Source organism: Amyelois transitella, chromosome 26 (assembly GCF_032362555.1).
Source record: "Amyelois transitella isolate CPQ chromosome 26, ilAmyTran1.1, whole genome shotgun sequence".
Lineage (NCBI taxonomy): Eukaryota > Metazoa > Arthropoda > Insecta > Lepidoptera > Pyralidae > Amyelois > Amyelois transitella.
This window is the reverse complement of record NC_083529.1, coordinates 2,611,474-2,636,720: the sequence shown is the minus strand read 5'-3', so window position 1 is coordinate 2,636,720 and position 25,247 is coordinate 2,611,474. Positions and strand designations below refer to the sequence as shown.

Genomic DNA, 25,247 nt, shown 5'->3' with positions numbered 1-25,247 from the left:
GACTTCCTGTACCTTCTACTTTGTGTTGTGCCTTTGCGTGCGAAAATATCAGAAATGTATGAACTTATTAACTCCCGTGGGAATTTTTGTGGCCTTCCGATGTTCTTCCAAAGTCCTTTGCAATGTAATCTAATGAAATTTTATACTTGTAGGTAGTCTCTCACTCTTTGTCGCGCAGATTGTGAACGTCAATCAAGGTTTGAACCTAACTGCTTTTATGCTGGAGCTTATTTTTGTCTCTGTCTACCGACTAAGCGATAATTTACGACTGCGTATAATATCAAGGAATTCCCCAAAATTAGGATTACGTTGTGTACCATATAAGATGGTTTTAAATAAATACCTAATTTTAGAAAAAAAACATTTTTTATCACAAGGTTTGTGTCATGTGCTGTACAAACATTCTTGTCGGCGTATGCGCAGCTGTTTAATATTCAGCGGTTTGAGTCACTCGCGCCCTGCATTGTCTGCGGCGCTTTCGCACCTGAGGCCTAGTTTTTTATCCTAGATATTCGGGCTACCCAACATTTTTTACACTGTTACTTATTTTGCAGCCAACATATTTAATAAGAAATTTTGGAAAATTCTCTCTATAGCACGCAGTTTCCAACCGGTCATATCAAAATGGTGAAAATGGTGGGGGTACTTTTACTTGATATTTAAAACTTAATTCCATCACCAAGCTAAGCTAAACATGGTCTGTCAGTCTTTTCAATATTTGTAAGGCGTAACGACGTAATTATGTATTTTATATAAGTATTGAAAATTTTAATGCGTATGACTATTCCGCTTCTGTTCAGCAGTAAAGACTTCAAACTGCTGAGATGGTACAATGATGAGTACCTGTGAGTTTTTACTGATATCCTTAGTCAGCAGATACGTAATAGAAGTTTAGGAGGTAGCGTATAGTCAGGAGGAAGGGTATACATATAATGTTTAAAGCCAGGGCTTTTAGTCCCATTTACATCCTCACCTCTCTGGAGAGGAGCCCGGGCTATGCCTTTGACCATGGATTCTAGATTGAGCGAGTTAGGATTTTACACGAAGCTACTTCCATCTGACCTTTGCAACCTATGCAGGTAAACCTAGCCCGTATAGGATCCATGGTTACACATTCAGTTACCTAAAATGTGCAGGTTTCCTCACGATGTTTTTCCTCACCGTAAGAGCATCGGTTAGTAGCAAAGTTTAATATTATATAAGTGAAGGAAAAAAGGCATACAGCCCTTTTGATGACGAGTGTTAGCTCACTCAATGAATCACCAAGGAAGTCATACCTAAACACTTCGCTGACCTTGAAGAATCTTCCAAAGGTTGTCTACTCACAATATATCTTCTTGAAAGCTACGCCATTAATTGCTTCGTCCTTATTTCCTTAAAAACACTAATATTGAGTATGATCGAATATCTAATAATTGCTAGCACGAATACCGAAGTTAATGAATTAAGTAATTATTTCAATTTGTAAATATGTGTGTCATATCATGAGGTAACATCGAAATTATCAATAAATTGGTATTACGATCGCAGGAATTCGCGAAATACTAAACGCTCTATTTGTAACTACCAAACCGAATACACGCCTTTAAACTTTCCTCTATGTTTGAAACTATAAATTATCTTGCGCCACTAATTATCATAAAACCAACAAAAAAAAAACAAAGTAATTTTGACATGTGCATTCCCGCGTTACCACAACCAATCACAAGCTTGACCCAGTGTTGCGCCGTAAGCGAGCGCGGCCGCGCGCATTCCAATTTTAAAATTATTAAAAAAGTTTTAATCGAAACAGCCAGTGTTCACATTTGTTCACGAAAATAGGCGTTTATTTTTTATTTCGTAAGTGATTAGTGTGTGTTATTGTACAGCCAATTGGAGTTTTAATAAATTGAAGGAGGTTTGTGCATACATATTTTTTTCTATGAGAGGTATGAGGTAACTCGACAAATATAAATATTCCGAAGTTCTTGCGAAATGTTTTTGTTGTGATACCGGGGCAGGGTGTGAACTTATTGCAGCCTTCGTTTTGTTACTTAATAATTGTTACAACATATGAATTCATTTGGTATTTTAGATGGATAAAAGGTAACTAGACTTGTAGATCAACTTTGAAGTTACATTTCAAAAATTCAGATATTACAAAATTACTATAACTTTAAATGAAGGTTAAAGTGAAACCAAATTATACTTACCTATGCCCTGTGGTTCCCGGTACCATTACAAAAAAAGAATAGGACCACTCCATCTCTTTCCCACGGATGCCGTAAAAGGCGACTAAGGGATAGGCTTATAAACTTGGGATTCCTCTTTTAGGCGATGGGCTAGCAACTTGTCACTATTTGAATCTCAATTCTATCACTAAGCCAAACAGCTGAGCGTGGCCTATCAGTCTTTTCAAGACTGGTGGCTCTGTCTACCCCGCTAGGGATATAGACGTGATCAAATGTATGTATGTTAATAAAACATGTATATGTCACATATTTATATATGTAGTCGATATTTATATAGGTAGCTATAGAAAAACGGATAACACTCTTATATATATTGTAAATTTGTTAAATAAAAATAATAATTTCTATTTTAATAACCTAATGTGTGTCACAGTTGATTTTGCAATAGAGCCATAGAAAAGATATCAACGCGCTCAAGGTTTGGCATGCGCGGAATCTATGATTTGAAAGTAATAAAGTTATTACAATACATCCATAGGTACTATAGTAGCTTTTGTCCGCCACTTTAAAGGCACTTAATTCATTATAAACTTACAAAATTTTGTCAAATCAAATAAATAGCTTTTGTCTATTACCTTAAATTCAATATGAACCCTCATTACTCAGAAAATCTTAATTCCAACAGGAACTAAATCCGTCCACAACTTTCGGAGAAAAGCGCATACATACTTTCTTCTTAAATTTAAGAACTAACTTTTGTCGGTGGAGTTAAGTGAAGTTTCCTCCATTCATCTCTTTTCCCTGTATTTTTTTTTATTCGCTGGTATGTTGTAATTATTTAAAACTATAGTAGGCGGAAAATTTAATGAAAAGGGAGTAAGAGGAAGACCAAGAATAAAAAAATATAATAAAGCAAAAAGAAAACGCATACATACAGACAGAGGAAAAAGGGGGACTTTATAAAAATTTTGAGATAATCTAGTTTCTTTCAACTAATGTACATACATACATACCTACATACATACATCCAAACCCAAGCTAATAAAAGCGTAGTAAAAAGGGGGACTTTATAAAAATTTTGAGATAATCTAGTTTCTTTCAACCAATGTTTAGTGGTCCCCCAACCGAGGAAGCTGTTCATCCAGACACGAGTAGCATTAACAAAGTTACGATGTTATCGCGCACGCGACCAGCCCGTTATGTTATTGTACGCGACAACTTAAAATAATATATTAATTCTCAAACAGTACAGGTCGCGCCATCTTTTAAACCGTGACATACAACTATTTAGCGCGCAAATATAGGAAAAAGCATAGCAGACAGTAATGCCATCTAGTCAATAGTGCCAAAATTACGACGTATCGTCAATGTCCATTATATTGACGTATATTGACATTACATTGACGTATCGCCAATAGTAATAAGTGATGTCGCTACTCGCTCCGAGATGTCTCCCTACGGTTTCTAGAACAATCAATACAGTTCGAAAATGCTAGATGGCTCTAGAATGCGAACACTAGAAAAAGAGGGATTATTCTGGAACAGGTTGATTCCGTATATATAGACGAAATGTTTGCTCCGAGAGTTAGTTGTGCCTTGAATTCGACATCGAACAGCCCGAGGAAAATAATAGTGCGAGCTAAATAGTGAATAACAGACAGTGCTAAATACAGTAAATAGTGATAGTGAATAAATAGACAGTGCATAAAATATAGTTTACAGTTATAGATACAGAGTTAGTTGTGCCTTGAATTCGACATCGAAAAGTACGAGAAAATAATAGTGCGAGCTTAATACAGTAAATAGTGATAGTGAAATAATGGACAGTGCATTTAATACAGTAAATAGTGATAGTGAATAAATAGACAGTGCATAAAATATAGTTTACAGTTATAGATACAGAGTTAGTTGTGCCTTGAATTCGACATCGAAAAGTACGAGAAAATAATAGTGCGAGCTTAATACAGTAAATAGTGATAGTGAAATAATGGACAGTGCATTTAATACAGTAAATAGTGATAGTGAATAAATAGACAGTGCATTTAATACAGTACATAGTGATAGTGAATAAATAGACAGTGCATAAAATATAGTTTACAGTTATAGATACAGAGTAAGTTCTGACTTGAATTCGACATCGAATAGTGCGGGCAAATTACAGTTACAGAACAGTTTTAAGTGTCGGGAATAGTTAAACAATTTTATATATTATATAGTGATATAGACTAGATTGATTTATAGACAATTATCATAGACAATAAAAGACAGTAAAGTGGTGACTGGTGTTTTAATCCTTCGAACCTATAGTTCGTGCATATGGGATACTAAGGCGCGTCTTCAGACAAACCCGTGTCCCGCACATCGTGGTCCTTCGAGCCGGATCTAAGGGTTTTTAGCATGCCAGTTACAAGATCGCAGTCCGGAGCGGCCCGCCGACAGGCCCCCGTTATCGACACACCGACAGTTTCCGCTGAAGTAAAACCAGAAGAAGTACAGTTGCCCATAGAAACTCCTACTGTACCACCGACGGCCATGACAGAGCCTACAGCAAAATCTAATAGAACTAGTAAAAAATCGAATAAATCACAGCGTCTTGCCCTCGCATGGAAGGAAGTAGCTCGCGCCAAGTATGAAATGGCACTCGCCGAATTCCGCGCAATAGAGGCGGCGGAAACCGACATCGAAGAAGAGTCCCAAATCGACGAAACCGAATCACGACATCGTGTAACACAGTGGCTGGAACAACAGGAAACAGAAATACAGGAGCCTCCCGCACCCCGTGACGCTTTATTACAGCCTACAGTTCAAGTCGTCACAACAGCAACAGTAAACGCGGGAACACCGGCCAACGTCCTACAGTCCACCACAACCCGTGACGCTCCTCCTCGTCCGTTTCATTTCGTATCGGGCGTTGCGGTACCTACAGCAGACGTGGTGGAACCAAATAGCATCCAGCAATTTTCTGCACCCCTTAATGTGCCATCAAACAACAAAATAGAAAATATGGAAGAAAGAAGACCAACTTCAACTACAACGGGCAATATCAATTTAACAGAATTAGCCGAGGCCATAGCACTAGCAGCACGCTCAGGGCGACCAACAACTGTACCAAAATATATAGGAGAGCTACCATACTTTAATGGCGCATATCAAGAGTGGCTAGCTTACAGTGCAGCATTTACAGAAACAGCTAGTTACTTCACAGATATAGAAAATACAGCACGCCTTCGTCGATCACTTAAAGGAAAAGCTCGAGAAGCCGTCAATTGTTTATTGATAGCCAACGCAAAGCCCACAGATATATTAAAAACATTAGAAACCAGATTTGGCAGACCGGATTCCATCGCACTTTCAGAATTAGACCGTTTACGCAATCTTCAACGTACTACAGATGCTCCAAAAGACGTATGCGAATTTGCCAGTAAAGTACAGAATAGTGTGGCAACTCTACAGGTTTTAAAGCGAACATATTACTTACACAATCCAGAAATAGTGAAAGCACTAACAGAAAAGTTAACTCCAGTTCTTCGATATAGATGGTTTGATTTCGTCACAGATACAGAACAACTAGATGAACCAGACTTAGTGAAGTTTAACAGATTCATAAATAGAGAAGCTGAACAATGTGGAAAATTTGCACCACCAGAAGTGATCGAAAGCTCCCATGAAAATAAAGACAGAAATAACAGGAAACAGTTACACAGAACGTTCAGCATAGACAGCAACGATTCAAAGAAAAGCACAGTTCAACAGCGACAGCCTAATTGTTTGATATGCAAAAAGTATGGTCATATAAGTGCGGACTGCATCAACTTCAAACAGGCTAACAGTGATAATAGATGGAAATTAGCAAAGGAAAACAGTTTATGTTACAGATGTCTCCGTCATAAAACAGCATCGCATAAGTGTAAAGCGCACCTTTGTGGAATAGACAGTTGCCAACGCACACATCACCCTCTGCTCCATTTTGCAAAGAAGACAGAACAGAATAGAGAAGTTGCAGTGGCAAAACAGATAGAGAAAGAAATAGTTACATCGACAACAGTATCGAATCGGAATATACTCTTAAAGATATTGCCAGTAACAGTATCCGGACCTGAAGGTTACATCGACACCTTCGCGCTTCTTGACGACGGGTCAACAGTAACTTTGATAGATGAAGACACAGCTAATCGCATTGGTGCCCAAGGACCCGTCGAATCCTTACAGTTAGAAGCCATAGCCGGAACAAGAGTATGTAACAGCACCTCAAGACGTGTGACCATTAGTCTACAAGGACGTGGTAAACAGTATGATATACAGGCTCACACTATCAAGCGACTACAGCTATCATCACAGTATATTTCCGAGGAAGCCATCCAAAATTGTGATCACCTGCGCGACATTCGCGAAAAGTTGTTATACAGACAAGGACAACCAACAGTTTTGATAGGCCAAGATAATTGGCACCTCTTGATTGCTAATAGCGTTCGACGAGGGAATTTGAATCAGCCAGTTGCCTCCCTCACCCCACTTGGATGGGTATTACATGGTTTAAATAATAGAGTTTCGGAACATCGAGTACACCATTATAGAACATGCAAAAAAGATAGAATAGACAATGCAATCAGAGGAAAAGAAACAGGAAAACCGAATCAAAAACGGCGAAGAAAAACAGTCATTAAACGAGAGTATAGGACAGCATCGACATATAAACAAAAGAAGATCGCGAAACCGAATATTTACGAACAGGCATATAGACAGAAGAAAATAGAGAACAAACAGAATAGAAAACATAGTGGTCAATTAGAAGAATACAGAGATGCTCACCGATTTTTGTGGAGTAAAAACCGGCGGGAGGACCCACCAATCGTGTACAGAGTTAACACCGTTATACCTGAAGTCCGATACCGGCGGGAAGGCCCGGCAATAGAATACAGAATGAAGACAGATACGCCTCCACTCCGATACCGGCGGGAGCATCATAGAGAAGGAAATTTCATTGACTGGCGATACAGTTGTAATAGTTATAGAAGACCCATCGCGGCTCCGCACTACATAGACAAAAGGAACACAAATAGAAGCATTTCTCCGACGCGATGGTACAGTAATAGCAACAGAGATATAGATAAATGGCAGTATCCACAGAAGCTGAATACAGAGACTTATAATTCCGCATACAGAATTTACAGAAGAAATAGCAGTTGTCGCTCCCACGGAGTATTTGCGGCGACGAGTCCGCCGCCGCACGGCGGGAGTATGTACGCGACAACTTAAAATAATATATTAATTCTCAAACAGTACAGGTCGCGCCATCTTTTAAACCGTGACATACAACTATTTAGCGCGCAAATATAGGAAAAAGCATAGCAGACAGTAATGCCATCTAGTCAATAGTGCCAAAATTACGACGTATCGTCAATGTCCATTATATTGACGTATATTGACATTACATTGACGTATCGCCAATAGTAATAAGTGATGTCGCTACTCGCTCCGAGATGTCTCCCTACGGTTTCTAGAACAATCAATACAGTTCGAAAATGCTAGATGGCTCTAGAATGCGAACACTAGAAAAAGAGGGATTATTCTGGAACAGGTTGATTCCGTATATATAGACGAAATGTTTGCTCCGAGAGTTAGTTGTGCCTTGAATTCGACATCGAACAGCCCGAGGAAAATAATAGTGCGAGCTAAATAGTGAATAACAGACAGTGCTAAATACAGTAAATAGTGATAGTGAATAAATAGACAGTGCATAAAATATAGTTTACAGTTATAGATACAGAGTTAGTTGTGCCTTGAATTCGACATCGAAAAGTACGAGAAAATAATAGTGCGAGCTTAATACAGTAAATAGTGATAGTGAAATAATGGACAGTGCATTTAATACAGTAAATAGTGATAGTGAATAAATAGACAGTGCATTTAATACAGTACATAGTGATAGTGAATAAATAGACAGTGCATAAAATATAGTTTACAGTTATAGATACAGAGTAAGTTCTGACTTGAATTCGACATCGAATAGTGCGGGCAAATTACAGTTACAGAACAGTTTTAAGTGTCGGGAATAGTTAAACAATTTTATATATTATATAGTGATATAGACTAGATTGATTTATAGACAATTATCATAGACAATAAAAGACAGTAAAGTGGTGACTGGTGTTTTAATCCTTCGAACCTATAGTTCGTGCATATGGGATACTAAGGCGCGTCTTCAGACAAACCCGTGTCCCGCACAGTTATATTGTGAAGCAGTACTAGTGTTATTACTGCTTATGTAACTTTGTATCACTCTAACAACAAAACTGTAAGAGATGCATTAAATCACGTTATTATTATATATATTATATATATATCACGTTGGAAGCGGTAGTAGTTATAATTAGATTTAAGTTATGTGACGTCAATAAGTAATACCTTGTATCCAATTTTGAAAATAAATCTATTCTATTCTATTCTATTTTACGGGGTAGAAATAGCCAATAGTCTTGAAAAGACTGAAAGGCTTATTGGAATTGAGATTTGAATAGTGACAGGTTGCCAATCCATTCTAAAAGAAAAATTCCAAACTTATTAGCCTTTCCCTTGATTGACTTTTACAATCTGTGAGGGCAGAGCACACTTTATTATACACTTATTCTCTTCCCGTGCACACTTTGTTCTTTTTTGCTACTAGAACAGCATGGTGGCTTGTACTTGATGTAAGTAGGTACGTGTTTGTGCTCCTATTCCCTTAGTCATTTTTACGACATCCATAGGAAAGATAATAATCCTATTCCAAAGTGGCGGGAACCACACGGCGATATCATTTATGTATGTAGGTACTTGCTATAAGATTTTCCTATAATGTACCCATGACCGCGGCGCAAGCGACCCGCATGCTAATCGTCTGAGTCAACTTAATTTGAATTTTCAACAATACTCAATATAATATTATGGTTTGGTCGTAAAATATATAGCATATCCGGTTGTCTGCTAGTATTTAAGGTGTTATAACGGGGATTATTGTTGGCGAATTTGATTATTTAAATCCGTTATTCTATTCTGTGTTTCATTTGACTCTTTGTGAATTTTATTTCCAAGATATATGTGTATGGCCTACGGTCTTGTGACTACTCTGTCTTCCCCGTTTCGGTTGGAGTTCACAGATAATATCCGCCAGACAAAAATAACTAATTTCCAAACAAACTTAGGATTCTTTTCTTAGTAACTATTAAAATCCCAAGTCATATAAGCTAAACTTGGCCTTTGAGTCTTGAAAAATTGTTGGCTCTGTTTATCCCGTAAGGGATAAAGGCATGATCAAATTGGAAAAAGCCTCATGTGTCACACACATTGCCTTTATATTCCTTTCACGTAATACCTTTGAGACAGTGAACTCACTTCGAACTCCACTCACGTCGAAAGCCATATTATCACGCCCCGACGGAAGTACGTGTAACTGTAACGTCTGCGTTTTGTGAAATGAACCCTGATACCTTGCAATCAGGTCGGGTTTTGAGGTCACGACTCGGTTAGTTTAGGTTATCATGATGTTGTCATGATAAGGTTTTATGAGATTTTATTTTAACGAGAATTCTGTTGTCATGTCAAGAGAAATTATACGGGCGTTTTCAAATGTGTGTGTTATCACTCTTCTGGAGTTTGTTCCGTCTTCTCTGGTGAAAACTGATGTGAGATATCACTGAGATAGCGGTACATATATCTAGTCACCTGCATGGGAGCCTTATAGTTGTAATTTGTATGAAATGACCCGTTCATTTCATACAAATTACAACTACATATAAGGCTAAACAATGTTTCTCTGCAGGCAATATTTAACAACAACCTTAACAAAAGTCGAATCGCATCGCATGAAAAGAGTGATGAGTGTGGAGGAAGCTGGAGAGGTATGTACCTAAGGATCGTAGCAAGTGGAAATCCATACTGTCTGCCTACCTCAGTGAGAGAGAGGCGTGATGGCAAGAATGTATGTTGTAAAAAATAAGTGTTCGCGGCGAATAACTAGTGTTAATTCGACAATCCCAACTTACTCGATAATGAAATAGTTTTGTTGGCTGTGCTATGATTCTAAGCAATGAAAGGACTGCAAGGACATGCACACAATTATGCATAGCAATCACTATGCTAAATAATAAATGGTAACCTCCTGTTTGCAACACCCTGCTTGAAGTTAAGTGGAGGATATCCGGTGCCATAGTTACAAATTTACTAGAATCCAGGCCGAGTACGTGAGGTCTAAATTTGAGCTACCCGTCCTTAATTTTAAGATCTTTTAAGTACGTGTACAGTAGGCCAAATAGAACTCAATACGTTTCTATTCATAGACGGATTAAACTAATAAGTGTTTATGCTTTATCATAACGATTATAACGTGTCTTTATTAATAATGCGCATCCATAATAGCGTAAATACGGATTCTACCTAATAGAGTAATATTTTTCCAATAAAAATCGTAAGTTGTAAAACAGTTTACTTGAGAAGCTATCGCTATCCCTTTTCACGTAATAATAAAAAGCAAAAGGCGATAGTTTTTCATGCTATGCTACGGGGAATAACTCGTTTGTCAATCATTTGACAATCCGCCCATTGGGATGAGTTGCTACAATAAAATTTTAATATGAATTACATAAAAATAAAATACATTTAAGAAACAACAAACATCTGGTAATGTTAGAAGATATTACGGTAGTCTTACGGTAGTGAAGATAAAGGTTGAATTAATTTCACGGTTTGCGATGAAAGTGCGTGGTAGGCCTCAATTATGTAAACGAAAGATAAAAACCAGTATGTACCTTTTCTAGAGAGAAATTACAAGGAAATACATGGGTACTTGTATGTCTTCCTGGTTCGGCGGTATAGTAAGCTTAATATTGTTTACTATTCGCCGTTGCCTATGCCTACAGCAGCGATTTTCAAGGCAAGACCGAGTCTAGTAATTATTTGAGCTTAAAGCCCATATGCAGATTGAGACCAAACGCACTTATTCGTCAGAAAATAGATTTTCTCTCAAGTTTCGTTCCTGTTCTCAATCTTTTGTTTTAAAGTTCAAGACCTCATTAATTTTTCATGCTGATCTGGTCTTCTCTACCAGACTAGTGGTTATATTAAAGAAAATAATAAGAAATATCATAGTGTGTGTGAGCTGCTTAGTGAGTAAATAGTGAGTGCTTCCCGAGTGGATTGTAAAAAATTATCAAGAGGAAGGCTTTGCAAACTCTATCTTTTCAATTCACCGCCCAGGGTTCCTATATACTCGTATAAACGCTTCGGACCTTCGGACCGGAGTCCACTAACTTCGGCGCTCAGCAAGTTAAGTAGCTCGCTATCCTCAGGCGACTGTTTGCTGGATCTCGTGTTTTTAAACTTTTATTAACGCCCTCAAACTTGTGTAATAAATATTGTCGTTATCCTATGAATCTTTTAATTGCCTCTCTACACCTTTGCCTGCGACGTTTTACTTAACGTCACAAACATGACTTCCTATTCTTGTGACTACATCTACCCCGTTAGAAAAAGAGACGACACGTTTGTAGGATTCACATATTGACAACTAAAATTGTATTGCTGGAACAGTATAAAATTTTTACTAGAAGAATCACAAAATAGTATCTAGAAATCTTACATCAGTTGCATGTGGACCGAACATTATCTAACTTAATTATAGCATCTTCCGCTTATTGCGTTTGTTTTAATTGAGTTTTATAGTTCGCGATGCAATAGACGATTCTTAAATAATTTTTCTCAATGTGAATTTTATTACTGTAAATTTTTTTGCAAAAAAATAAAACCGTGTCTAGAGATTTGTAGGTTCCTTATGTGTACTACAAGCGGATTTCTCGATATTTCCGCGGGAACAGAAATTACATTTAAGGGAATTTTTCGCTTTATCTTTGTGGACCCGCTGGCGTAGTTCAGTATATAATATCTGCAATGACTAGTAGGTATGTTTTTATTCATCGTTGATTAATTTAGGAAACCGATTAAATTCGCTGCAGATTTCCCCTTTTTTGATTTATTACCAACTTGAGGTAATTAAATTATTACTATTAAGTAATCATTTTTGCAACTTTCCTGTTATCAAGGTTTGTTATGTAGGCAATAATTACATTTGTATTATCCTTTATTGAAGGGCAAATAAGCCATGTCTGTAAAAAAATGTGCCAATAATATGTCTTATAATTATATTAGTTCGTTCATAAAATACGGAAAAATATGAAACTTTAGTGCACACAATGAGTGTGGCCTTTCAGTCTTTTCGAGATTGTTGGCTATGTCTACCCCATAAGGAATAATAATGTATAGTATATGCATACTGAATGAGCAGACATGAATCATCAATGATTGAATGTTTCATTGACAAAACCTTCTTTCTTGTCCTTGCATTATGCATTGTTTTACGCGAAGAATATCTGGTTATGTCAACGTACCTCTTCTTTTTCGAAGTAATGATGACTAGCCCAGGGACCGCTTATGACCATAATCCAGGAGGGTATTTAACAGAAGCAAGTTCCTTTCTGACCTTAGTGGACATAAATCAAACCTTAGCCCAAAGAATTAACCCAGCTTTGGTAATGTTAATTACGCGGGATGATAATGCTTATGCTTGTCCTCTTAGTCGACGCTTACGTCAATCACGGGAAAGAAATGGAGTGCTCCCTTTTAAAATTGTTGGGTAGCAAATTATGTATGTCTGCCAATTGAAGATGAATGTTTACATGTTGAAACCAAAGTATATAACCCGTTGATTTTGCTGGCTGTATGTAATAACTAGAAGTGCCTAAATCAAATAGGTAGTTAGGTATATCAAAAATACACCTATTTCAGATGGTTAGTTGGATGATATGTAGTATTGAGATCTGTACTGGGCCAAGGTTTTCCACCGAGGTGATCTGTCCGCCCACCTGTATGTTAGAAACACCTGCACTTGCGCATGAGTCAGCATACATCATACTTGTGACTGTCTTTTTAGTATTTAAAGGATTACTTTACAAAAAAGAAAAAAAAAACACATTTCAAACTTTTCAAGTCAACTTTTGTATATTCAACTAAAATCGTAATGTTAATTTACAGTTTTTATTTGCAAACGTAAATATGTTAGAATTTTTAAATTTGCTCATTTGCACATAGAAAAAACCGGAGATAAGGAACAGAAGTTCTTTTTTTTTCGAGAGGGTCATATTTTTTGCAGGCGACTGTACAATTCATTACACGTTTTTGACTGTCTTTTCTTTTTGGTTTGTATGAAAATAGGTTCATGTTTCTCTGCAGGTTTCTGTATATTACTCTTGCGTGAACTTCGTGAAATGATGACATTGGCCTACATTTCTCGAGGTACTTTACACTCACTTAAGAAATCATTATTGTTAACTTTTAAGTAGCCAGTAAGATGTGTTTATATTTTTTTGTACCGGTATGACGGTCAGTGGGCTATTTCGTGGTCATTAGAGGTTGATGACACCCGCAAAATCATCGAATTATCGCTATTATAGCTATGCTTATTCTGTCATCAAACGGAACCGGTAAAAGATAAGTTACACTTTGAGAAATTACTAAAATTAGACCTACTTTAAGGTTTCTTGAGATCTTATCTCACGCCAATGTAAGTTACAGTTACAGTTCCATTCCGTTATCTTTACATATTATTAAAAATTGTATTTGTCTTATAGGACAATAAGAGGTTCAAAAGTATATTTAAGAGAAAGAAAAGTTAGGGCCTTTTAAGGGCTAATAAAAATCCACCACCAATATAATTTCTATTTAAAAATTAATTACCTACATAATTAAATTTGATGTGGTTTTTAAATGTTCAATGTCTCGCTTAACCGGATGCTCGTGCGCCACCAAGACCTACCCGAGATAAAAAAAACCAGTGTCTACCTACCCGCGTCTACTTTTAAAGTAGGAACGAAAAAGGAATGAATGTTTTGAAGACACAATCAAAACATTTACATCGAGGCTTGATCGAGGCCATTGCTCGCGTTTGCATATTCCAATGCTAACATTTAATCAGTAGCATATTCTCCCAGCATTGTGCCTGGCTCCCACGGGGCAGACAAGAAATAATCATTATTTAACAAAAGGTTTAATTGCCGATTTGTTTGGTATGCGTAGGCGCGGATGTTGGAGGGTTTTGTTTTGAATTGTTGCCGGCATTTTTTGTTTAAGTTGATAGGCGTCTCTGATAGTAAGCAGTTAATGTAGTCTTCCGATTAAATTTTTACCCAAATCTTAGGTGGATTAGACCAAATTTTGTTGTAATAAAAACCACCACAATTCATGAATAGGCTAGTGGATCACAGCCTGCATCGTGATATTCTAGGGCTATCTCTTTCTCGCATCATACATCCTTTGAGAAACCAAATGTGATAAATGTCCATAAAGTTACTGGGAAATTGCTTACGTGACATATTAGATCAATTGGTCTTCTTTTAATGATGTTTGGTACTAGGTATTTTTTAAAATAAAATACTTGTTTCTTTTTTTTCAGATCACTTGCATTGCATCATTTTAAGAAAACTAACTCCTCTACTTCAATGAGAAGATGTAGTTTTTCAACCTTTATCCACTGTATACGAAAGAACATAAATAAATTAAATGAAAAAAAATTGCTGACAACATAAAACAAAGACATTTGAAGAACAAGTACCTACATAAAAACAATAAAATGACTTTTGAAGAACAACTCCATAAAATAAATAAAAGAAGATAAAGACCTAAACAACACAGTAATACCCACCTGAAATAAGGATAATAAATAATTAATATCAGTTTTTAATCAGAAAAATAAGTTTTATAAATCAGATGAATCACTGCCAGCCACCTAAAGCATCATAACTTCGCGACAATTCCCAAGAAACGGAAGACAGTCAAGTGATGTTCCCACGAAATGTGTTAAGCTCGCAATAAAAGTTTACAAGAGCCAAGATGTCGACGAGCAATGAGTTGAGTGAGGTGGAGTCGAAGATCCGGATGAAGCCGGCTGTGACCAGGATATTCTGCTGCAGTGTCACGGCCGCTGCTGGTTTTATAGCTGCTTACGCTTTGGTAAGATTTCTTTTACTTTTTACCTTTTAAACATAAATTATGTCTAGGTTCCGAATTGATTTATGTGTTATTATTATGTGCCTCCGCCGCCAATTCGTGGTATCGATGCCAATGATAAACAGACCGCACATACCATTAATTAGTTTGAATCTTATACAGGTATCCGGAAGAGCCATTACCGTACCTATAATCCAAAAATGGTAGCGTTCGCTGCAATCGTAGCGCTCGTAGTGAATCCTCATTGGCGTAGCGTTCCATAAAAGATTTTCAACTTCTATTTCGAAAGCTGTTACGAGTAGGTTGCCTGTATTGAGTTTGATGAAGAACGCTTTATATTCGCGTTCATTTGCATTAGTAACCTATCGAAGTACTTGGCTGTTCCTTTTATTCTAATGTGTAGTTAACGAAGGTTTAATGAAATCTTCCCTATCTAGTTAAGTATATAATCTTTTTTTTCGATGTATGTTACTTATACAAGTAGGTATACCTGACTTACCTAGTAATCTTATAAAAATCTCTACAATTTTAACAAAAATCACAATTTACAAACAATACTCGGCCTCATTATCTCAAGTCACCAAGGGCTCGTGAGCAGAATATCAGATAGACCGTGCTTTAAGGCAATTCCGTACACAGTTATGTCATTAACCTACGAAACTGGCCGTAAAAGTGAGAGTTAAACTTGTGTTCAGTTCATGCAGAATAAAGTTAAGTGAACTATGTTCATGCAAGCTAAAGTACTCTACTGTGGGTACTTAGTTCTAATAAGTGCATTAACTTGTTTACGAATCCATTCACCACCTTGTAACCTTGTTTTCTAAGGTATTTTTGAGATTGCTGGTCATTTAATGAAAAGATTTGAAAGCGAGATTGTACCGCGTGTTTGAAATTTATGGCTTAACTCAAAAATTGTTATTGCTTACCTGATTGCGTAGACATGTGGACTTATCTGATGTCATTTGATACTTATTTATCACAAAATAAAAGCCACTTTTAAGCCGTGGAAGCCTTGGAAACCTTTACTTACCGGGTTGGGCTCCTACTGCGACCAATTGTAAAGTTGACATATCTATACAACTACTTTTTTAACCTTAGATCTAACGCTATGGGAAAAACACAATGCGTAACTTTGGGGTATTTGTCATATACCTTATTTTACTTTTTCAGTTCTTAAAAGGGTAAACATTAACTTAAATATCGAAAAACTATCTAAATCCGACAGTTATGTTCAGAAAGTACAGTAAAGCTTTGCATGAATGTAGAAGAAATGTAAGAAGTAGGTATTCAGTTCAGAGATTGTGATGTGACAAGTGAAAAGATTTTTCTGCCTACTCTTGCCGGAAAGAGGGTTTTATGTGTATATACGTTTAATCACGTCTATATCCCTTGTGGAGTAGCCGAGCCAACGGTCAAACCTTTTCCCTTAGTCAGTTACGACATACATGGGAAATATATGTAGTGGTCCTATTCTAAAATGATGGAAATCACTCGGCTTGTTATGTTTATGTCATAAGTATGTAATAATAAGGCTTCCTTTACATTTTCTGATCCTCTTTTTCAGGTCGCGTACGCAATAGCCCTAATCTACGAAGTAGTATGGGTGGTGGAGTCTCAGAACGGTCTGCCTATCCCGTCGGCACTGCTCATGCTGTGCTACGTCATCGTCATCGCGGCCACCGTCATTCTTGTGCATGGTTTGATCGCTGTAAGTATCGCAGAATTTATCAAAATCGATAACATTTCCGTGGGTTTTGAAATAAAAGTGCGATACTTTTATTTCAAATCCCACAACAAAAACTATAACATAATACATATGTTATGGTTTTTGTTATTACATTTGGGTTATGTACTTACATTAGTTTGAGTGCTAATCGATGCTCTTATGTTGAGGAAAAACATCGTGAGGAAACCTAGGCTTCATATTCGGGCAACTGGATGAGTGACCATGATTTTATAAGTATATGGATTAATATGTATTGGCTCCCCTGCAAAGCTTATGGAGGTCAGACGGGAGTCGCTTTTTGTATAAATTTAACTACCCAATCCAGAATCATAATCTAAGGAGCACCACGTTCAAAGACATTACATAAATCTCACATACGATTATAGTCATAACATAATATACCTACTAACGGAAAAATTATGCGTTTCCTTGGTAAGAACATGATGTGTGTAACCAATTTTTTAATAATTAATCTAAAGCGTTTTGTACACGTCTGAAATGATCTGATGATGATAAATGATTTGATTAATTTTAAAACCCTTTGTGATTCAGAGCACTTCGAGAAAATGAGGAAAAGTTTTGAAAAGTGAGGAAATTACATTTCCTTCTTTGATAGTAGGTAGGTATTTCGAGCAATCGTAAAATTTTCATATTAACCATTTCAGAAAAACAACCGCTGCCTCCTCTCGTGGCTGATCGCAGTCATATTGGTGCTCATCCCGGAGTGTGCGTTAGTCTTCTACATGTCCATATGCCATTGGGTAAGCATATACTCTTATAAGCTTATAAGTAAAGCTTGTTATACACCAGACCAATGAAAGCTAACGAATGGGTTTTATTACTGTGTGGTTCCGGCACCATTACAAAAAAAAATAGGACCAATCCATCTCTTTCCCACGGATGTCGTAAAAGGCGACTAAGGGATAGGCTTATAAACTTGGGATTCCTCTTTTAGGCGATGGGCTAGCAACCTTTCACTATTTGAATCTCAATTCTATCACTAAGCTAAACAGCTGAGCGTGGCCTATCAGTCTTTTTAAGACTGGTGGCTCTGTCTACCCCGCTAGGGATATAGACGTGATCATATGTATGGGTTTCATTCAATTGCCGCTTGGTTTTTGACGGTTTGACAAATGCCAAGGTCTACATTTAAGTGACAACGCACATGAGTGCTGCTGCCAATGTTCGTGGGCCCGGTGAGAACATCGACCCGACTTTATAATAATTTAAGTACCTACACTTATTTACCATTAAAATTTCTTATTGGTCCTTAAACGGTGGTCTTTGATCATACTTCAACATTAAAGGTAATGATGAATGAAATGGAATACTCCATAGATATCTATACGATTATAGTAAACTACTTAATGCTGTTTGTAAACACGATCTGATATTGTCACGCTGAAATGGAATACTCCATAGATATCTATACGATTATAGTAAACTACTTAATGTTGTTTGTCAACACGATCTGATATTGTCACGCTGAAATGGAATACTCCATAGATATCTATACGATTATAGTAAACTACTTAATGTTGTTTGTCAACACGATCTGATATTGTCACGCTGAAATGGAATACTCCATAGATATCTATACGATTATAGTAAACTACTTAATGTTGTTTGTCAACACGATCTGATATTGTCACGCACGTGCCAGTTACCTATACAAATCAGATTTCACACTCTAAGAGTGCCTTTTCTACTAAGTAGATACGAATCTACTAAGTAGAACTAATAAGTACTTAGTAATGATTCGGCCGTGCGTACCATCCGACTGTGATGTAACATACATACATTAGTCACGTCTATCTCCCTTGCGGGGTTGACAGAGCCAGCAGTCTTGAAGAGACTGATATGCCACGTTCAGCTTTTTGGCTTTATGATAGAATTGAGATTTAAGTAGTGACAGGTTGCTAGCCCATCGCCTAAAAGAAAATCATAAAAGATGATAAAATAATTATCACCATCTTATTAATAAGCACTATTACCACAGAATATAAGTATTAAAGTTAATATAACCTACATAATAGAAGCTGGATCAATAAAATAAGGATCACCTGTTGACATTATCACAGAGGTTGTATAGATTCGCTGGATTTTCTCAATAGCTTACGATCTCATCTCCGGCGAATGAAAAATGGTATTTAACATGGTTTGGTTATGTTGAAAGCAGCTCAATAAGCAAATATGAGGCAAAAGTTATTCAAACGTGGGACTGATGATACTCGTATTTATCGTGTAAATGAATAAATCATTACAATGTATTCTTCCGTCTGTTTTTCTATTCTAAGTTTGGATAATTGTGAAGTTGGTTATTGACGAAAATGCTGCAGTGCCGTTCGTTACCGCTTCTTTTGCTCTGATGCTTTGGAAGCGGCAGTAAAGTAATTTATTTGACGTCAACCAATGTTGTGAAACCAAAATATAGGTATGACAATTTAGTGATGTTGAATGTCCCATAATTATGAAAAAAATTTTTGCATTTTGAATTTGGAATGCGAAAGCATCTCTGTGTTCTATGCGGAAAACTAAGCCCAAAAAACCTGATACAGACGTTATCTTTTTATTTATTAGTACATATGTAAAATACCGACATTCCTCGTCAGGGTCTCCAAGGAGTGTACGGCGGCGCGGAGCTGGCGTGCTACGTGGCGCGGCTGCCCGCCGTCGTGTGCGGCGTGGTGCTGGTGCAGTCGGCGTACGCGCTGAGAGAAGCTAGGTTTGTCTTGAACCTAACTACTATTAATTTATTTTAATTCTCTGTGCCGTGTAGTTCCCGGCATAAATACAAAAAAGAATAGAACCACTCCATCTCTTTCCCATGGATGTCGTAAAAGTCGACTAAGGGAAGGACTAACCTGTCACTATTTGAATCTCAATTGTATCATTAAGCCAAAAAGCTGAACGTGGCCATTCATTCTTTTAAAGACTGTTGGCTCTGTTTACCCCGCACGGGATATAGACGTATGTTTGTATGTAATTCTCTGGTTACTTGGTTACCTCTAACGGTTCACCTGGTTACCTCTAATGATATTTAAACATAGAAAGTCTATCGTCTAAAACTTCACGATTTAGAAGAAGGTACTTAGCTTTCTTCTTATTTTTTTTTTGGAATTTGCAACCCGCTGGGCACCTATAAAAGCAAGCGTAGTTTGCTTAACATATCATAAGTCTTTTTAATAATTTTGAAATGCGAAAATCTGTCCGTTTACACGACAAACCCGGACCGTATCATGACACAGTTCCATGACCGATATTGATGCAATTTATTAATAAGTAGGCATGGGCTTGTATTTTTCTGATAATTCGCACAAAAGCATAACAACAAGGGTTTTGTGTTCATAAAATGTGAAAAGTATATTCGAATTTGATCTATTTTGAGTTATTTTAGTTCAGATTAGGATGATGAGGACATGATTACCATGATGAGGACGACTAGTCCTGATTTATAATTTTTGACGAAATAAAACTCTGAACTCGATAAAAAGATGTGTATTCATTTGGAAAAACGTTCAAAAAGGCGGGAAGATTTTTCTTCTTTTTTTTTACTATGGAAATTGCGCACAGATAAGTAATTGGCGCAAACATGCCCCCGGGCGTTAAAGCCTTTCTTTCAACCAAACTCTGCGTCGACGGGTAGAGGGCAAATCCTATTGAAAGCTCTTCGTATGATTCCAACAGATGTGGTGCTGTAAACTGATATCTTTATATTAGTTATTATTTATGTTCCAGAAAAGCCGGTTATAGTAATGGGGCGGCGGTAGGCAGCGGCAGCGAGTTCGACGCGAGCCACTTCGTTCCCGACGCGCCCACAGCATTCGCCAATGATGGGTTTATGCCCGATTCTGGTATGATTTGTGAGGCAACACAAACTTGATTTTATAGTTAGACGTGTTTTTTCAAGGATTACGCTAGTTTCAGGGTTGCGAACTTAAAGTTTTTTATTTTGCATAGAAGTTACTTACCTCGTACTTACGTGGTTAATCTTACTAAGTTAAATCTATACGGCTAAATGTGAGTTTAACGAATATCAATAAAGCCAAGATGAAAGTGAGAGATCTAAGTCTGATTCATTTTGATTTCATTTGAAAACCCAATAAAAGTTGATTAAAATATTGTAATGTTGGACCCACAGATATATTAATACTAGATGTGGCGTTCTTTCTATCACATCACACTTTTCTTCAAATAAGTAATATCGTGCAAATGTTTTGTCAACAGGGAAATCAGGCTCCATGCCGGACTTGCGGCGCCACCTAGCGAGTCGGCAGTCGATGAGCATGGGCTTCCCCCCCATGATGTTGCCGCAGCCCCCGCCGGCCTACTGGCAACACGTCGCCGAGCGACAGTACGCAGCCAGCCTCCGGGGGCTCCCCAAGTCCTACCCCGTCCCGCAAATGTACGGCACTTGGGTAGGACCTAGATCCGGACCATATGAAAACCCCTACAAAAGGAGACACTCCGTGGTCGGTGCCTTCACAGATGAATACCCGGCTAAATACGATATGTACGAAGACAGAGCGGATTGCAAGAGCGAAATAGCATATCCGTATTATCGCTCCTATCCATATGAACAAAGAATGTATCCGCCAGAGTATGATCCAAGGTTTTACCCGGATTATAAGCGGGAAGACGCGTCGTATGGTGTGAATTTGTTAAGACATGAACCTTATCGTTTCAGTGGGTCTAGAGAGAGAGTGTTCTATGGTATTAGAAATAGTCATACGTCTGTTGGCAATGAATCTGATGATTTAGGGAAATATAAAGATGTGGCGCTGTAATGAAATACTTAATCGTGTTAGAGTTGTGATGTGATTATAAGTGTAAATGTATAAAGGAATTTTCAGTCAAGAGTCCATACAGTGTTATGTTTAAAATGAGATGATTTCGTTAAGGAGTGCTCTTCTTAAAAAAAGTGATACATAGATCGGAAATCGGTTACATAGCCACCTTTCCATGTCGGTTAAATCCTGTAACACCCACCCCCTATCAGAGTAAAACAAAAGTCACAGAATTTTATAAGTTATCGTTAGAAGCTACTGAACTTAAAATTGTAACGAAGTTGTCATACTTTCTGACTATCATACTTGTCTATACATTAGAATAAACTATGTACCTATCTTATACCTTATACCTACCTGTCTACCTATATTTAAATCATTATCGGTGAAGTAACTAAAAAACCACCGACACAATTACTTGATAATTAAGAAACAAATTGTTGTGTATATTTGGTGCTTCATATATTTTTATCTATCAAATAGTTTAGTAGATAATGCAATAAATTTCAACCTATATAGGTACCTACGTTAGCCTTCTACATAATGTAACTTGGCTTTAATAAATATTTGTACATTTAGGTTACCTAATAACCAAAGTTTTAAGAGTTAATTTAATTAATCTTAATAAAATTTGAATTGGAGTCACTATTTCATAATTATTTTTGATATAAATTATAACTGTTTGAGACAAAATATATCTTTTTTATTTCGCCTGCCAGACCTAATTTATCAAAAAGAAGAACCTTATTTAGTTAACTACTTACTTGGTTTTAATACCTACCACTTTGTTCACTAACATATCGATGCTGTTCAAAACCACTAAAAAATTACTATAAAGAAGAACAAAACTTAGAAAATATGAACCACCATTTTGCTAGGTGTATTGCGCCCATGAGAATTGTTTAAATTCCTTAGTTGATGCCTACGTCATTTTAATGAGTGGTGTATCTTAAATTTCATCATTAACTTCTAAGATGATATAGATTTGTTGAGTTGGATAAGAGTAGTTTTTATTGCCGCTACATTTTAGCGAAACAGCTTCGTTGCGCTGTTGTTGGAGTGTATTCCCGGCTGAATCCGTACCAGATTTTCAATCAGAGCTCGGGTTGGAATACCTAATCCAGGCGACCTGATGTGGTCACGGATATCTACAGTGTCGTAGCAGGAAATTAGAAAAGTATTATTTACATACATGCATATGTCACGACTTTAGCCCTTATAGAGCAGACAAAGCCAACAGTCTCGAAAAGACGCTTACACATATTATATGTATACATATACATATTGGAACACACGATGGAAGTTGTATGAAAGCATAATTTGAGTAAATAATTTTGAATACGTCTATGCGTAGGCCATGAGTAGGCAGAAGGGCGCACCGGAGGGGTTTTATACGGTAGGCTGGCACACTCGATGCCAGGAGTCCCACACTCTCCCGGCTGAAGACACGGGAGACAGACCGTAAAAAAGATTTCCCCTTCAAAAACAAAAAAAGGCATACCGTAAACACTATTATTTATGTAATACATACATAACAGGTAGGTAGGTACCTTTAAACATTAATTTAAAATTGGCGCCAATGTGAGTTTCCGACGCCATTAAAACATTTGACAGTTAAGTATAGCCATATGACAATAAAAATGGCATATAGTAGAAGAACAAGTTAGTGATTGTGAGCAGTGTTTTTTTTTTCATTTATACTAATATACTACATCATATGAAGGTACCTTTAAAATTTCATCAAAATCAGACCAGCAGCGTTAGACATTATAACAATTATCTATATAGATAAAAAAAACATGTATTATTGCTTGTCCCGAAATTGGTAGGTAGATTTAAAGTGATTATGAATGTTAACTCGTAGATACCTACTTGGCAAAGACCGTTTTAATACAATTCTGCAATACCGACGTAGGTTGCCCAATCATAAAAAAAATATTTGTTTTGTTGCGCCAAATAAATATTTTTCTTGGTTTGTTAGTAGTTTGTTCGTTTGAATACTGCAACACTTGTTGTAATCGTCGACATTTATTTTGCATTGCAGCAAGTGAAGTTTTAAAGTTTTTCGATAATCACAAAAGTTACTTAATACTTCTAGATAAGTGTTAACCAATGTTTATCAGTGAAATTATAATGGATTGACTTGTTGGCAGCTGTATACAAGTTTATTTTTGCGATGGATAGTGTAATATAACTGTTTATGTTTCGTGTAGGTGGCTGTCCCACAGACCGATGTGAAAGTGTTTCGCATAAAATTTTGATACTATTGTTCGGATTCGTCCGGGTTACTTGGGAAAATAGTGTTTAATTGTGACTTGCGCAAGTTATTGTGTGTCGGCGATGTGTTGCATTGGATTTCATTGCATAGTCCGTGGAAGTTACTGAGTGTGGTAAGCTAATCCATTGCTTGCATGTTTACGTTTTTTTTTCGTTCCTGGAAGCCTGCATCTAAAAAGGTCAACACATAACAAATTTGATTTTCAATTGTTCACAACTTACTTAAGATGTCGTCAAGAAGTAACTATAATAATGTGATGAAATAATTGTCTTGTACAGATTCTTAAATGATTTTGAATCCTGGTTAATGTAGATGGTAGCAATTATAATTGACAATTGGTAAACATCATGCAACAATAGTTAACCTATATACCTTAAATGCTTGTTCCTCTGCCATTAGTTTTATTATTCCTGTTGTATTCTCAGCTATGTGCTCCCTAATACCTTCCAGCCATGAATTGGAGCTCATACCTAGTTTCTGGATGTTGCATGGAGTGCCTTCCTTATTTTAAGAATGTGTGTTGTGTGTCCGTAATGAAATGGATAAACACATTTCTAAGTATTTCTATTAAGCATTGTACTGTTAATTACAAGAATGATTAATGTGGCTATTAGAACTAAGAAAGTAATAATTAATTATCTATCTAATTAATAATTAAAGATAGTGACTTCATGCTTATACTTGTAAACATGTATGTATAGTGGCCTTAAGAGATACATAGATCACCTCGCCTTGGGTGGTGTATGAGAGGTCGCTCATATATATCCTAGGCCCACTGTATTAACCTACTTATGTTGGTATTCCAGTTCCAGTTTTAAAGTCTAATATTGACTGACAATGTTATTTATGTTGATCGAGCTAGCCTCAGAGTAAACTTGAGACTGGTCCTGTAAGCAATGTTAACTCTACAATACTATTAACTAAAATACAATATTTTAAGGATAAATATAGATAAATATCTTAGCCCTTATGCTTATTGATTTACTTTTAATGTTGTATGGTTACTTACGTACATACATACTTACAAACTAAACAACTAACTAATTGGCACTGGTGCTTTTGAAAAGGACTAATCTATTGCTTTCCTATAGATATTAAAACCATAAAAATATGTCTGACCACGATAAAAAAGATACTTTTTTCTACTTTCAGTTCGACATCAAAAGCAATTGAAATGAGTGCCCCGAATAAGGAATACAAATACTCATCATCAGGTAACTGAATATTTGTTTTTATTGCCTCATAGTTAACAA

The 25,247-nt window shown here is 36.8% G+C and overlaps 2 protein-coding genes across 3 annotated transcripts in view; both read left to right on the top strand.

The window, feature by feature from the left end:
• Nucleotides 1-1,732: 1,732 nt before the first annotated feature.
• LOC106138485 (uncharacterized) lies at nt 1,733-22,397 on the top strand. Its single transcript, XM_013339643.2, has 7 exons — nt 1,733-1,897; nt 14,650-15,206; nt 16,768-16,911; nt 17,595-17,690; nt 19,542-19,654; nt 20,668-20,783; nt 21,157-22,397. The coding sequence occupies exons 2-7, from the start codon at nt 15,087-15,089 to the stop codon at nt 21,714-21,716; spliced, it is 1,149 nt and encodes a 382-aa protein (XP_013195097.2). The 5' UTR covers nt 1,733-1,897; nt 14,650-15,086; the 3' UTR covers nt 21,717-22,397.
• Nucleotides 22,398-23,728: 1,331 nt separating this feature from the next.
• The window catches only part of LOC106138498 (rho guanine nucleotide exchange factor 2), a 52,234-nt gene continuing 50,715 nt past the window's right edge, over nt 23,729-25,247 (top strand). For both annotated transcript variants that reach the window (XM_060951906.1, XM_060951905.1), the window contains exons 1-2: nt 23,729-24,106; nt 25,147-25,208. In XM_060951906.1, the coding sequence (XP_060807889.1) occupies nt 25,169-25,208 (40 nt within the window). In that variant the 5' untranslated portion in view covers nt 23,729-24,106; nt 25,147-25,168. The remainder of the gene's footprint in view (nt 24,107-25,146; nt 25,209-25,247) is intronic.